The 16,641-nt window shown below is 34.8% G+C and overlaps 1 protein-coding gene across 3 annotated transcripts in view; it reads right to left on the reverse strand.

Annotated features, from left to right (window-relative positions):
• Nucleotides 1-16,641, reverse strand: part of CERT1 (ceramide transporter 1) — a 132,171-nt gene that overhangs the window by 54,708 nt on the left and 60,822 nt on the right. For all 3 annotated transcript variants that reach the window (XM_024130721.3, XM_024130626.3, XM_024130673.3), the window contains one exon: nt 14,373-14,456. In XM_024130721.3, coding sequence (XP_023986489.1) covers nt 14,373-14,456 — 84 coding nt within the window. The remainder of the gene's footprint in view (nt 1-14,372; nt 14,457-16,641) is intronic.

Raw genomic sequence — 16,641 nt, forward strand, 5'->3', positions numbered from 1 at the left:
GCCGCTCCGCGGCATGTGGGATCCTCCCAGACCGGGGCGCGAACCCGGTTCCCCTGCATCGGCAGGCGGACGCGCAACCGCTGCGCCACCAGGGAAGCCCCAAGAAACCTTTTTAATAGAACTCTTTAAATGAAATAATGATACTTTAAACTTTAAAAACTCATATGTAGATATGACAGCAAAGGCACAATCCATAAAAGTTGACAAACTAAACTTCATCAAAATTTAAAATTTCTGCTCTTGAAGGCATTGTTAAAAGAATGAGAGTTACAGTTATGTAGGATAAGTCAGTCTAGAGAGCTAATCTACAGTTAAAAAAATAATGGTAACTGTGAAGAGATACATTAATTAGCTTGACTGCAGTAATCATTTCATCATGTACACCAAATCATCATATTGGACACCTTAAATATATGTAATATCTATTTAAAAATTTTTTTTAAAAAGAATGAAGAGACAAGCCACAGACTGGGAGAAAATCTTTGCACAGAATACGTATGATAAAGGACATATCCTTTATCTATATATATATTAATATAGACATATTCTGTATTATAATACACAAAATATAGTAATCTCAAGCTCAACAATAAGGAAACATATAACCCAATTAAAAAACTGAACCAAAGAATTGAACACACATTTCACTAAAGAAGAGATCGGGATGGCAAATAAGTAGATGAAAAGATGCTCAATACTATTAGTTACTAGGGAAAAGCAAATTAAAACTACAGTGAGTACCACTACACACCTATTAGAAGACTAAAATTTTAAAAGACTGACCACATCAAGTGTTAGTGGGGGTTTGGATGAACTTGAATTCTCATAAATATGACTGGTGAAATGCAGCTTGGAAGATTTTTAAAAGGTTAAATACATACCTACCATATGATTCAACCATTCCACCTCTGGGTATTTAGCCCAAAGAAATAAGGTATATTTACATAAAAAAAACTTGCATGTGAATGTTCACAGCAACATTATTTATAATAGCCCCAAACTGTAAACAACCCAAATGTCCACCAATAGACAAATGGATTGAAGAAACTGTGGTTGTTATCTATACAAGGGAACACTACTCAGCAATGAAAAGAAATTAAATACTGATATGTACAACAACAATGAGAAATCTCAAACTAAGAAAGAGATCAGGCAAAAACACTGAGTTCATTTACATTAAATTCTAGAAAATGTAAACTAATCTATAGTGACAGAAAAATCAGTGGTTGTTTGAGAATGGAGGGAGGAAGGGAAGACAAAAGGGATGGAAGAAACTTTTGAGGGCGATGGACATAATAATGGTCTTGATTGTGGTGACAGATTCCTGATAATGTCAAAACTTACCAAACTGTACACTTTAAATATACGTAGTTTATGGCATGTTAATTATATCTCAGTAAAGCTGTTTTAAAACCTATTTTCTTTTTCTGGTATTTTCTGAAAATCCTTCCTATCACTATTTTCTACCATTGTTACCAAGATTGATGTTTTATTACAAACTACGATTTTTAAAAATAATCAACTTAGAAACTAAGTCATCTGTTCCTATATATGAGAATGTGTGCCATTGTAATAATGGGTCCCATTGTTACCAAGATTGATGTTTTATTACAAACTACGATTTTTAAAAATAATCAACTTAGAAACTAAGTCATCTGATCTGTTCCTATATATGAGAATGTGTGCCATTGTAATAATGGGTCCTTCATGCTGTTTGCTAATTTATATAGAGTCAGTACAAGATGAAAGACCAACATAAAATGTCTTTGAAAAAACTTTTAGAAATGTACCTCTTCAGCTGCACTTAACTACTTTCAGAAGCTGTCACCCTCAAATCCTTTTCAGAATGATACAAGGATTATGCAACAGATTTTAAAACTTTCAAACAGTTGAAAGTAAGTGTCTCAAACATAGTAAGGTCTCTGAAATAAACTTCTCTCATGTTACATCTGTTAGGAAATGAAGGTCATGAAGACAAAACCTCATCTTAATTTGTCATCCACTGGGCTCCTCTAAGTACTGGTTACCTTGATTTTTGCTCTAAGTCTCTTATACCTTATCTTGTAGAACTACATTAAACTTGATGGAAAAACTTAAGCAAAACCCCAAAGTACTCAATAATTTTAGATGAGCATACTCATCTAAATGTCTCAGCTGACCACAAGGGAAAGAAGATCTTAAAGAGACAAGGTGGCATGCCTTAGTTTCTTCTGGGAAAATGATACACTGTAGCAAAAGGAAGTTGAAAGTATGTGAATGTAACCATGCTTATGAAGGGCAGAGATGAAAGAAATTATAAAATAATCTATAAATCTAGATTTTTAAGTACTTAAGCTCTTAAAATTATCATTCAAATCTATAGTTCTTTTGGTTGAACTGACGTTATACAGTTCAAAACTCTTTTAAAGGTGCTAACATTCAGAAAATCAAGGAACCCAGAAGCTAACATCAACATGTCAAAAATAAAAACAAATACTGACAGAAGCCAAGAGATTTGTAATCCTTTCATTTCATTAAGACTCCCAAACACTAATTTAAATAGTAGGCAACCTAAGGGGGAATCCCCAGTTTCTGTGGTGAGGATTTTTTCCTTTCCCCACCTGAAATATTCCAAATGACTGTGTCCTTCTGGACATACAGGATGGCAACTTTGTTTAAATCTCTCCTCATCTGTCTACTATGATAAAGAAGAAACATGGCTTAAGACTATGACCATGTTATTAATCGTACTAAGGTCAACAATCAACTGGTTTGGGACTACTGGTCTATGATAGATATGATTATTCTAACAAAGTAAGATACAGTTGGCTAAAAAATTAAATTTAAAATATTCTCACATGAAAAATCTGTGAGTTAAAAGATGATGAAAAGTGATCTGTGGCTGGTCCAACTTCTTCATTTAGACAATTAATGTATGAGCATCTGTACACAGACTACGTGGGAGAAAAGGACAAGATGATAATCATGTTTCATAGAGTAATGCATGTTCCATTAACACTAAATTGCTTCTCAATGAGTTTCATCAAGAGTATACCCTGATTTGACAGATTAGTTAATATTTACTGTCATTATTTTATATAGTAGATGACAATATGCTCTTGTATATTATTTACAAAACAGGAATAGATAGAAGTTAGAAGTTAGAAAATAAGGTTAAAAAAAAAGGATTAAAACTACAGTGAGTACCACTACACACCTATTAGAAGACTAAAATTTTAAAAGACTGACCACATCAAGTGTTAGTGGGGGTTTGGATGAACTTGAATTCTCATAAATATGACTGGTGAAATGCAGCTTGGAAGATTTTTAAAAGGTTAAATACATACCTACCATATGATTCAACCATTCCACCTCTGGGTATTTAGCCCAAAGAAATAAGGTATATTTACATAAAAAAAACTTGCATGTGAATGTTCACAGCAACATTATTTATAATAGCCCCAAACTGTAAACAACCCAAATGTCCACCAATAGACAAATGAATTGAAGAAACTGTGGTTGTTATCTATACAAGGGAACACTACTCAGCAATGAAAAGAAATTAAATACTGATATGTACAACAACAATGAGAAATCTCAAACTAAGAAAGAGATCAGGCAAAAACACTGAGTTCATTTACATTAAATTCTAGAAAATGTAAACTAATCTATAGTGACAGAAAAATCAGTGGTTGTTTGAGAATGGAGGGAGGAAGGGAAGACAAAAGGGATGGAAGAAACTTTTGAGGGCGATGGACATAATAATGGTCTTGATTGTGGTGACAGATTCCTGATAATGTCAAAACTTACCAAACTGTACACTTTAAATATACGTAGTTTATGGCATGTTAATTATATCTCAGTAAAGCTGTTTTAAAACCTATTTTCTTTTTCTGGTATTTTCTGAAAATCCTTCCTATCACTATTTTCTACCATTGTTACCAAGATTGATGTTTTATTACAAACTACGATTTTTAAAAATAATCAACTTAGAAACTAAGTCATCTGATCTGTTCCTATATATGAGAATGTGTGCCATTGTAATAATGGGTCCTTCATGCTGTTTGCTAATTTATATAGAGTCAGTACAAGATGAAAGACCAACATAAAATGTCTTTGAAAAAACTTTTAGAAATGTACCTCTTCAGCTGCACTTAACTACTTTCAGAAGCTGTCACCCTCAAATCCTTTTCAGAATGATACAAGGATTATGCAACAGATTTTAAAACTTTCAAACAGTTGAAAGTAAGTGTCTCAAACATAGTAAGGTCTCTGAAATAAACTTCTCTCATGTTACATCTGTTAGGAAATGAAGGTCATGAAGACAAAACCTCATCTTAATTTGTCATCCACTGGGCTCCTCTAAGTACTGGTTACCTTGATTTTTGCTCTAAGTCTCTTATACCTTATCTTGTAGAACTACATTAAACTTGATGGAAAAACTTAAGCAAAACCCCAAAGTACTCAATAATTTTAGATGAGCATACTCATCTAAATGTCTCAGCTGACCACAAGGGAAAGAAGATCTTAAAGAGACAAGGTGGCATGCCTTAGTTTCTTCTGGGAAAATGATACACTGTAGCAAAAGGAAGTTGAAAGTATGTGAATGTAACCATGCTTATGAAGGGCAGAGATGAAAGAAATTATAAAATAATCTATAAATCTAGATTTTTAAGTACTTAAGCTCTTAAAATTATCATTCAAATCTATAGTTCTTTTGGTTGAACTGACGTTATACAGTTCAAAACTCTTTTAAAGGTGCTAACATTCAGAAAATCAAGGAACCCAGAAGCTAACATCAACATGTCAAAAATAAAAACAAATACTGACAGAAGCCAAGAGATTTGTAATCCTTTCATTTCATTAAGACTCCCAAACACTAATTTAAATAGTAGGCAACCTAAGGGGGAATCCCCAGTTTCTGTGGTGAGGATTTTTTCCTTTCCCCACCTGAAATATTCCAAATGACTGTGTCCTTCTGGACATACAGGATGGCAACTTTGTTTAAATCTCTCCTCATCTGTCTACTATGATAAAGAAGAAACATGGCTTAAGACTATGACCATGTTATTAATCGTACTAAGGTCAACAATCAACTGGTTTGGGACTACTGGTCTATGATAGATATGATTATTCTAACAAAGTAAGATACAGTTGGCTAAAAAATTAAATTTAAAATATTCTCACATGAAAAATCTGTGAGTTAAAAGATGATGAAAAGTGATCTGTGGCTGGTCCAACTTCTTCATTTAGACAATTAATGTATGAGCATCTGTACACAGACTACGTGGGAGAAAAGGACAAGATGATAATCATGTTTCATAGAGTAATGCATGTTCCATTAACACTAAATTGCTTCTCAATGAGTTTCATCAAGAGTATACCCTGATTTGACAGATTAGTTAATATTTACTGTCATTATTTTATATAGTAGATGACAATATGCTCTTGTATATTATTTACAAAACAGGAATAGATAGAAGTTAGAAGTTAGAAAATAAGGTTAAAAAAAAGGTTAAAAATATAGTTAAATGGGAACAACTGGAAAATAGATATAAAAAATCCATGCAAGTAGCCATCTTTGACATGTAATTAATACAATTAATCATTAAGAAATAAGGGTTTAGGGGTAGGAAATTTCTGACTTTAAGTAGAGGCCAGGGAATTCCCTGGCAGTCCAGTGGTTAGGACTCTGTGCTTTCATTGCTGAGGGCCCAGGTTCAATGCCTCGTCATGGAACTAAGATTCTACAACCTGCATGGTGCGCCCCCCGCACCCAAGAAAAAGTAGGGGCCAAAAAATTGAACAGTACTAAGTCAGTGAATTTATTTACACTTAAAAAAAATTTTAAAGTGTACATTTTATTTATTTATTTATTTATTTATTTATTTATTTATTTAGCTGTGCCACACAGCTTATGGGATCTTAGTTCCCTGACCAGGGATTGAACCCAGGCCCTCGGCAGTGAAAGCACAGAGTCCTAATCACTGGACTGCCAGTGAATTCCCCAGTCTTTTTATAAATACCAGCTTTATTGAGATATAATTTTCACAGCACAAAATTCACTCATTTAACACACACAATTAAATGATTCTCAGTATATTCACAGAGTGTACAAGCATCACCACAACCAACTTTAGGACATTTTTATGAACCATCCCCTCAAATCCCACATACATTAGTAGTCACTTCCCATTTCCCCCAACCCTACTGCCCAGTCCTGGGAAACCACTAATACGCTTTCTGCTCTACGATTTGCCTCTGAATATTTCATATAAAGTAACAAAGAGTGGTCTTTTGTGACTGGCTTCTTTCACTTAGCGTAATATTTTCAAGGTTCACCCATGTTACAGCACATGTCAAGTATGTTATTCCTTCATATGGCTAAAAAATGTTCCATTTTGTTTATCCATTCGTTAGTGGATGGATGTTTGGGTTATTTCCACTTTTTGACTGTTATGAATAATACTGCAATGAACATCCATTTACAAGTTTTTATATGGATGTATGTTTTCATTTCTTCTGAATATATAACTAGGAGTAGAACTGCTAGGTCAAATGGTGACACCATGTATAATATGTTGAGGAATTGCCAGACTGTTTTCCAAAGCAGCTACACCTTGTTATGGTATTTCTTTCCGATTACAGCCAGCCTAATAAGTGTGAAGTGGTGTCTCACTGTGGTTATGATTTGCATTTTCCTGACGGCTAATGAGTTGAGGAACTTTTCAGGTGCTCATTGGCCATTTGTATATCTTCTTTGGAAAAATGTCTATTGAGACGCTTTGCCCATTTCTGAACTGAGATATTTGTCTATTATAGATTTTTAAGAGTTCTTAATGTATTTTAAATACAAATCCCTTACCAGATAAATGAATGGCAAATGTTTTCTCCCATTTTGTGGGTTATCTTTTCACTTTTTGATAGTTTCCTTAAAGCACAAAAGTTTAAAATTTTGCTAAAGATCAAGATAGCTTTGCCTTGCTCAAGGTCATTACGATTAAGTCCTATATTTCTTCTAAGGTTTTATGGTGTTAGCTCTTTTAATTAGGTTTTTGATCCATTTTGAGTTAATTTTTGTGTTTGTGTGAAGTAGGGGTTCAACTCCATTCCTTAAATATGGTTATCCAGCTGCCTAACACCATTTGTTGAAAAGACTTTTTTCCTCACTGAGTTGTCTTGGCACTCCTGTGAAAAGTCACATTTATTTTACTATAAATGTGAGGGTTTATTTCTAGACTCACAATTCTATTCCACTGTTCTATATATCTTTCCTTATGCCAGAACTATACTTTACTGTTACTTTTTGTAGTAAGTTATGAAATTGGAAGGGTGAGTCCTCCTACTTTGTTCTTTTTCAAGACTATTGTAGCTACTCTGGGTCATTTGTATTTCCATATGAACTTTAGGATTAGCTTGTCCACTTGTGCAAAAATCCTACCTAGGATTTTGGTAAAGACTGGATTGAATCTACAGGTCAATTGGGGGAATACTGAATTTTTAACAATATTAAGTCACCTGATCCATGAACAGGGCAAATCTTTCCATCTATTTAGGTCTTCTTTAATTTTTTCAATAATGTTTTGTGGTCTTCATAATATAAGGTTTGTGCTTCTTTTGTTAAATTTATTCCTAGGTATTTAATCCTTTTTGATGCTGTCATAAACAAAACTGTTTCCTTAACTTTATTTTCATATTCTTCATTGCTAGTGTATAAAAAATACTGGGTTGGCCAAAAAGTGCCTTCAATTTTTAAGTAAAAATAAAAGACACATTTTTCATTTTCACCACGAACTTTACTGAACAACATATGTACCCTTTTGTTCCACTACCTTCTGCCATTTTTCAAGCAACTTCATTAAGTCCATCTTCCCCAAACTTTTTATCTTTTCGAGCAAAGAACTGTTCCAGGTGCCTTTTATAGCTTCCAGGGAATTGAAAATTTTTCCATTAAGAGAATTTTGTAAAGACCAAAATAAATGGAAATCCAAAGGTGCAATGTCTGGTGAATATGGTGGATGAATCAGAACTTCTCACCCAAGCCGTAACAGTTGTTGCCTGGTCATCAAAGAAATGTGCAGTCTTGGGTTATCCTGATGGAAGAGTATGCGTTTTCTGTTGACTAATTCCGGATGCTTTTCATCGAGTGCTGCTTTCAGTTGGTCTAATTGGGAGCAGTACTTGTTGGAATTAATCGTTTGGTTGTCCAAAAGGAGATCATAATAGAGGATTCCCTTCCAATCTCACCATATACACAACATCACATTCTCTGGATGAAGACCAGCCTTTGGTGTGGTTGGTGGTGGTTCATTTCACTTGCCCCACGATCTCTTCCGTTCCACATTATTGTACAGTCTCCACTTTTCATCACCATCACAATTTGTTTTAAAAACGGACTGTTTTCATTACGTTTAAGTAGAGAATCACATGTGGAAATATGGTCAAGAAGTCTTTTTTTTCTTAACTTATGTGGAACCCAAACATCAAAGCGATTCACATAACCAAGCTGGTGCAAATGATTTTCAACACTTGATTTGGATATTTTGAGTATGTCGGCTACTTCCCATGTGGTATAATGTTGACTGTTCTCAGTTAATGTCTCAGTTTGATTGCTATCAACTTCAACTGGTCTACCCTATCATGGAGCATTGTCCAGCGAGAAATCTCCAGCATGAAACTTCACAAACCACTTCTGATGTGTTCGATCAGTCACAGCACCTTCTCCATAAACTGCACAAATCATTTTTTGGGTTTCAGTTGCATTTTTACCTTTCTTGACATATAGCATAAAATGCTGAAAATGTTTTCTTCCATCTTTAATATTAAAATGACTACACAAAATTTCACCAATTTTGATAAATCTTCTTTTAAATGCACGCTGATATGCCAGCTGTCACATACAATCTAACAAAATTGTTTTGAATGACGTTAAAGCCAACTAAGTGCTACTAGAGCCATTTACAGAAAAAACTGAATGAACCTTTTGGCCAGTCCAATACAATTGATTTTTGTATACTGATCTTATATCCTGCAGTCTTAATTTATTAGTCCTAATAGGTTTCTACTGGATTCTTTATGATTTTCTCTATGTAAGATAATGGCATCTTCAAACAGAGAATGTTTTAATTCTCCCTTTTGAATCTGGATGCTTTTTATTTATTTTTCCTGCCCAGCTGTCCAGGTAGAATCTCTAATACATTGTTGAACAGAAGTGGCAAGGTTGAACATTAGTTAGGAACAAGGTTATCTTGTTCCTGATCTTGGGGGAAAGCATTCAGCCTTCCACCATTAAAAGTGATGTTAGGGGCTTCCCTGGTGGCGCAGTGGTTGGGGGTCTGCCTGCCGGTGCAGGGGACGTGGGTTCGTGCCCCGGTCCGGGAAGATCCCACGTGCCGCGGAGCGGCTGGGCCCATTGGCCATGGCCGCTGAGCCTGCGTGTCCGGAGCCTGTGCTCCACAACGGGAGAGGCCACAACACTGAGAGGCCCACATACCACACACACAAAAAAGTTATGTTAATTGTGGGTTTCACTAAGAGATACTGGTATCAAGGCAAAACTGGCCTCAGAGAATGATTAGTTAGGAAGTGCTCCCCCTATTCTACTTTGCGGAAGAATTTGTGAAGAACTGGTATTAATTTTTCTTTAAATGTTTGGTAAAATTTACCAGTGCAGTCACTGGAGCCTGGGCTTTTCTTTGTGGGAAGTTTTTTTTACTAATTGTATCTCTTTACTTATCATTGGTCTATTTGGATTTTGTAGGTCTTCTCGACATAGTTTCAATAGTTGGTGTCTTTCTAGGACTTTTGTCCATTTCATCTAAATTATCTAATTTGTTGGCATACAGCTGTTCATAGCATCTCCCTATAATCTTTTTCATTCCTGTAAGGTCAGCAGTAATGTCCTCCCTTTCATTCCTGATTTTAATAAGTTGAGTCTTCTCCCCTTTTCTCTTGATCAGTTTAGTTAACAGTTTGTCAACTTTGTTTTTCAAAGAATCAACTTAAAGTTTCATTGATTCTCTGTATTGTTTTTCAATTCTCTTTCTTCTTTTTTTTTAAATATTTTTAACATCTTTATTGGAGTATAACTGTTTTACAATAGTGTGTTAGTTTCTCCTTTACAACAAAGTGAATCAGTTATACATATACATATGTTCCCATATCTCTTCCCTCTTGCGCCCCCCTCCCTCCCACCCTCCCTATCCCACCCCTCTCATGGTCACAAAGCACAGAGGTGATCTCCCTGTGCTATGCGGCAGCTTCCCACTAGCTATCTAATTTACATTTGGTAGTGCATATATGTCCCTGCCACTCTCTCACTTCGTCACAGCTTACCCTTCCCCCTCCCCATGTCCTCAAGTCCATGCTCTAGTAGGTCTGTGTTTTATTCCTGTCCTACCACTAATCTCTTCATGACATTTTTTTTTCTTAGATTCCATATATATGTGTTAGCATACGGTATTTGTTTTTCTCCTTCTGACTTACTTCACTCTGTATGACAGACTCCAGGTCTATCCACCTCATTACAAATAACTCAGTTTCATTTCTTTTTATGGCTGAGTAATATTCCATTGTATATATGTGCCACATCTTCTTTATCCATTCATCTGTTGATGGACACTTAGGTTGCTTCCATGTCCTGGCTATTGTAAATAGAGCTGCAATGAACATTTTGGTACATGACTCTTTTTGAATTATGGTTTTCTCAGAGTATATGCCCAGTAGTGGGATTGCGGGGTCGTATGGTAGTTCTATTTGTAGTTTTTTAAGGAACCTCCATACTGTTCTCCATAGTGGCTGTATCAATTTACATTCCCACCAGCAGTGCATCTCTTTCTTCTTTGTAATAAATGTGTTTCACCTACAAACTTCCTCTAAGTACTGTGGCAGCCCATAAGTTGTGGAATCTTGTGTTTCTGCTTTCATTCACCTCACAGTATTTTCTAATGCCGTTTGTGATTTTTGTCTTTGATCCACGGGTTATTTATGAGTGTGTTAATTTCTACATATTTCTGAATTTTCCAAATTTCTGTTATTAATTTCCAATTTCATTCCACTGTGGTTGGAGGACATACTTTGCTTGATTTCAGTCCTTTTAAACTAATTAAAGCCTGTTTTGTGGTCAAGCATAAGGTCTATACTAAAGAATATTCCATGAACAATTGAGAAGAATATACATTTTTCTATTGTTAGGTGGAGTGTTCTGTGAATGTCTACTAGGTCTGTTTATTTAGACTATTCAAATATTTTATTGTCTTGTTGATCTTTATCCTACTTGTTCTATTCATTACTGAAAGTTGGTTATTGAAGTCTCACTATTACTATTGACTTGTCTCTTTGGTCAGTTTTTGCTTCACGTATTTTGGGGCTCTGTTGTTACATGCAAATATGTATTTTGTTGTCATAAAATCTCTCCTTTTGTCTCTAGAAATATAATTTTTAAAAGATGGTATAGAATTTAACAGAAGAAAACTTATATTAGAGGTAGATGAGAAGTTTGTTCACAAAAGATTGAGGAAACATTCCTTTCACTGTGATCTAGAACTCTTAAAAGTCTTTAACTAAGGAAGGTGTTTTCTAATTCAAAAATTTCTCCTCTGCTCTAATCTTCAAATTACTTTAATTGCCTTTCTTCTCATCTTAGAATATCTGGAAGTTTTACTCCTGTTTTAGTCTTCGCCCCATACCCCCCATTCCTATTCTTGGCAAATTTACTAGTAGGTTGGTAAACTAGTTCTAAATTTTAAAAAACTTTAGTATAGTTACATCACAATATTTGATCTAGACTTATCTTTAATAATGGTCCTAATAGTGAGAACATTACAATGACCACGCCCAAGAACAGAGTATTATTTTTCCCTCTTCCAATAGTTGATCAATCTAGGACTAAGACCCTGTTTTTGAGAGATGACTGAAATACCTTAATCCCAGACTACAATCAAATAGTTCCAGATTTAAAGACTATATGCTCTGTTCACTTTACCGGATTATATTCAATGCTTCTGACTAACTTATTTCTAGAGGTTAACCATAAAAAGATACTTTCCACCTATGATGATTTTCAAGAGTTAATTTCCATCAACATTAAGAAAGGAATTCTTTTCTTTAATTGAAATATAGTTCATTTACAATGTTATGTTAATTACTGCTGTACAGCAAAGTGATTCAGTTATACATATATATACATTCTTTTTCATATTCTTTTCCATTATGGTTTATCACAGGATATTGAATATGGTTCCCTGTGCTATACAGTCGGACCTTGCTGTTTATCCATTCTATATATACCAGTTTGCATCTGCTAATTCCAAACTCCCAATCCATCCCTCTCCCATCCCACCTCGCCCTTGGCAACCACCAGTCTATTCTCTGTCCGTGATTCTGAAGAAAGGAATTATTTTAAACAGTGAATTCCCCAAGTATACTTAAAACATCACTTGTGATTTAAAAAATTATTCAGATATCTTACAGGATATTTCTCTAAATGACTTTAATAACCCAGTCTTCTATTGCTTGGTTTCAGTCTCTTCGAAAAAGAGATGTTGGAGGCTTCCCTCAAATGTCTCGAGATCTAGCCAGATCACATTTAACAGTTAGGTACTGGAAGCTCTATATGCACTAGAAGGGCTTTAACTACTGGACTTCACCAAAGGGTGATCTGGTAGTGAGACAGCTTTTTCATGATGGACCCTGCAAAAGCTCTCAGTCTTTTCTCTATGGGCTTTCAGTGCCTCCAGAGTTAACTTTTAATTTGGTATCAGAAAATTTATGTCCAGTTTTGTATCAGAAAATATACTATGGAAACAGGATAAGAGAAAGAAGCTGGGGATTGCATCTTTCCATGTACAGACTTTCATTTAGTCCCTGGCTACGAGAGTTCTTAGCGATAAGCAGAACAGTGAGGCTGTTGGATTTCAATAGTCAGCATGTACATTTCTACTTAATTACTTTACTGATAGGCCAATACAACCTATCTTTTGATGTATCTGGTACTCCTGAATCTAAAACTCTGCAGTTCAATTTCTACAGAAAATAAGCTTCCATTCTCTTTTGGGGAATACAGATGGGGCAGCTGAATGTACGTGAGATGATGGAAGATTGGACCTGAGAATTTTACAACTTCTTTCAATAATTTTTCCCATATCCAAACAAAATCTTTTCTATTAAAGCAGATTATTCACTGTAAAATTAAAATGTAACAGAAAGAACCTTCCCAAAGTAATCCTCTAATTCCATAAAGACATATAAATCTGGATGACTCAACAAGGTTCAACATTTTAGCCCCAAGTTATAAGGAAAACTTTGTAATAAGAAGCTAGTATTTTGCAAGATTGAGAGCAGAGTAGGTTATAAAGAAGAAGAGAACCATTAGGAAAATAAGAAACAGGAAGAGGAAAGAAGGAAAAGGTGGGGAAGAGAAGCATTAGATCTTAGTATCAATATTACAGTATTCCCATATGATTTGTGAAATTTCCATGCATATAACTATTTAAAAAATTATTTGAAAATATGCCACGGCCACAGATTTTACTTCATATTCTTTCCTAACTTCAGCAAAAATAAGCATAATTAGATTAACTTATTTTTTTCCACAAAGGCTTATTTGCAACTTAAAAAAAGTTTTAGGAATCCATGCCAGCTTTTTCTTAGGATATGTTAAAAGAAAGCACTGACCATGAATCACAGGTTTCTGTCGCAACCTCCCTGCCCACCCCTGCCCCATACATAGATTCCACACATAAGTGATACCATGCAGTATTTGTCTTTGGTTTATTTCTCTCAGCATAATGCCCTCCAGGTTCATCCATGCTGTTGCAAAACACAGGTTCCCAATGAACAATTAAGAATTCCATCTAATGAGTGAGCCCTTATAAACAGAGCAACAATTAACTGATATATGAAATAAACTGATATATGTAATAAACCACCTTGCTTCTGAGTCTATAAACAATTGTGCTGTGAAATCAGTGATTTCAATAATTTTCCTTTAATAACACTGATTATATACTTTGCAACACCAGTTTATCAAGTGGAGAGAGAAAAGAACATTAACAGAGAGAAATACACTCTAAAGAAACATTCAAGTTCCATTACAATGTTTCCTCCCTAAGAAATACTTTCTCAGTACTAGAAACTGATTCTACCAAATACTGCTGAAATAAGAGGCCAATGTCTAAAATTTAGAATAAGTCTTTGTCAGATGATCTGTCAGATTATTTAATGTCAGAATGTATATTTTACCTACATGTCTTTTCTTAGAAGAAAAATTTCGCTGTCCAGCTTAAAAAATTTTTCTTAACTATTCCATTAATTATTCTTGTTATATAGTTAGTTATTATGTAACTTTAGAAAGTGTATTTTACCTAACTGAGGGGGAAAATTTTACTACTTACCCTTTTCTTTATTGCCATTGGTATTATGCAAGAAGTCTCCATCAGAACGTGTTGTAGGAAAGTCATCTTCATCATCTTCTACCACTAAGTAAAATATATTTAAGGATATCAGGATGAAAGCACATAGAAATTAACCAGTTTATTCTTATGTTCAACGGAGTAAATATACTCTGGATTCTGTGAGTACATGGTCTTATTCATCTTTGTATTTTCAGTGCTTATCAATATATGCCCAATAAATATGCTGTGGAATGTCTTTAAATACATTCTTATAAAAACTGTACCCATTCTCATTTGTGTAAGGGATGGTACTGAGATACAATTTATTCTGTCTTTAAGTCTTCCTATCTCTTCCTCCTGACCTTGGGGAGATTTCATAATTCTACCAGAGGCCTACAAAGACTGAAGAGGATGGTAATGGTACATGCAGAAGATACTTTATCTTGCCTCTAGGATACGCAGGGAAAATATAATGACTTATAGATGCGATATCGATTTTAATTCATCCCAATGTGTCTGTGCCTGGACATCCATTTTAACCTACCCAATTCCAGAAAATACAGAATCCCCTGTGTTCTTCCACATACCTCTTTCTTCTACATACTATCCCTTTTTCTACTGCCTAACATACTTAATCCTCTGCACTATGTATTCCACTTCTTAGTGCAAATTTCTAAACCTCAGCAGCCCCCAACCTTATTCTCTGTTTCTGAATGGCTTCTTTAGTTTATTATCTTTCGAGGAACTCCCTTTCTACAGAATAAATCTTCACTTTAAACTAATGTCTTACTCCTTGCCTATCTCTCTTTACGTCAGGAGTAATTTGGCTCTATGAGGAACATTTCATCTATTTTTAACTCTCTCTCCAATGGATGCAAAGCCTACTACTATTCCTTACTCCCTCCCCTGACTAAATGGTAGTAATTACTATGGAAAATACCTTTATTCTGTACTACAGTTTTCTAATTACTGGGCTATTTCATTTTTTCATCACCTGAAAATTTTGCACTCATCTATAACAACTTTTTCAAATCATAAGCTGCTATTATTTACTAACACCTACTATTTTATAACCAGCTAACTGCTATCAGTATCCAACTGACATTTTTCTTTTCCACATCCATCATTCCTACAGACTTCACTATCCATATTGAAGCCTCTGCAAAAGCCTTAGTTCCAAGATTAATCAAATTCCCAGATTCTGTGGATCTGTCTTTTCATCAATAATTTGCAAATATGGTCAATTCTAAGAAATTAACTACTACAGTGCTGCTCTGATTTTAAATCATTACTGATTTTAAATCATCAGACAACATCCTGACCTTGACTCATTACTAATCTGATTAACTGCTCTTAAATACTGAAATGTCTGCATTTCACTTGTCTCCTCAGTATCTACCTTGGGTTCCTAAAGATTCACTTTCATATCTCTAACCATCCAATAGCCTAGTACTACCAAACAAGGATTTTCAACCTTCTTTTTCTAGTAAATACTCAAAATATAAGACTGATGAAAACAAGAGCTGCTCTGGCTAAAAGAGTGGCCCTCCCCCTTTCCTTCCCAACCAAACACTCCTTGTCCATCATTGAGGCACCTTTAAGGGATGTCTGACATGATTTAAAACCACTGTCCTAATACAAATCTCCCATCCCAATCAGACTGGTCTCCCTTACCAGCCCTCAAATCTATTATGCTAAATTCCACCTCTGGATCTTGTACAGTCCTGCTTTCATTATCCCTGCAATAATCCAAATCAACCACATTAATAATAGCAACTATTATTGATTTCTTGCTATTAAGCACAGGGCTAATATACATATTCTCATTTAAGTCTCACAATCGTATGTGCTGGATACAACATCCATGTTACAGAGGAAAGAGATGTGCAGAAATGTTAAGTAATCTACTTCAAGTCATCAAACTAATAATGAATAGAAGAGCAAGATTAGAACTTTTACGTTTAATATGGTATATATGTCTTGTTTTAAAACATATGTTTAGGTCAGAGATAATGTCTTCTACTTCTGTAATCCTAGAGTATCTGGACCTAAATGGTTAATTAAACCTTACTGAAGTGTGGCGAGTGTGTGTGTGTGTGTGTGTGTGTGTGTGTGTGTGTGTGTGTGTGTGTGGTTAAGTCTCCTTACTAGCAATTACGATAAAACTTTTTAAATGAAAACATTGAACACCTAAAATGAGAGCTTGCTATTATCATTTCAATGACACACTTAATGAAGAACAGTGATTCTTCTTAAAAAATTTTTAAGT

Source organism: Physeter macrocephalus, chromosome 8, assembly GCF_002837175.3.
Source record: "Physeter macrocephalus isolate SW-GA chromosome 8, ASM283717v5, whole genome shotgun sequence".
NCBI classification, from domain to species: domain Eukaryota; kingdom Metazoa; phylum Chordata; class Mammalia; order Artiodactyla; family Physeteridae; genus Physeter; species Physeter macrocephalus.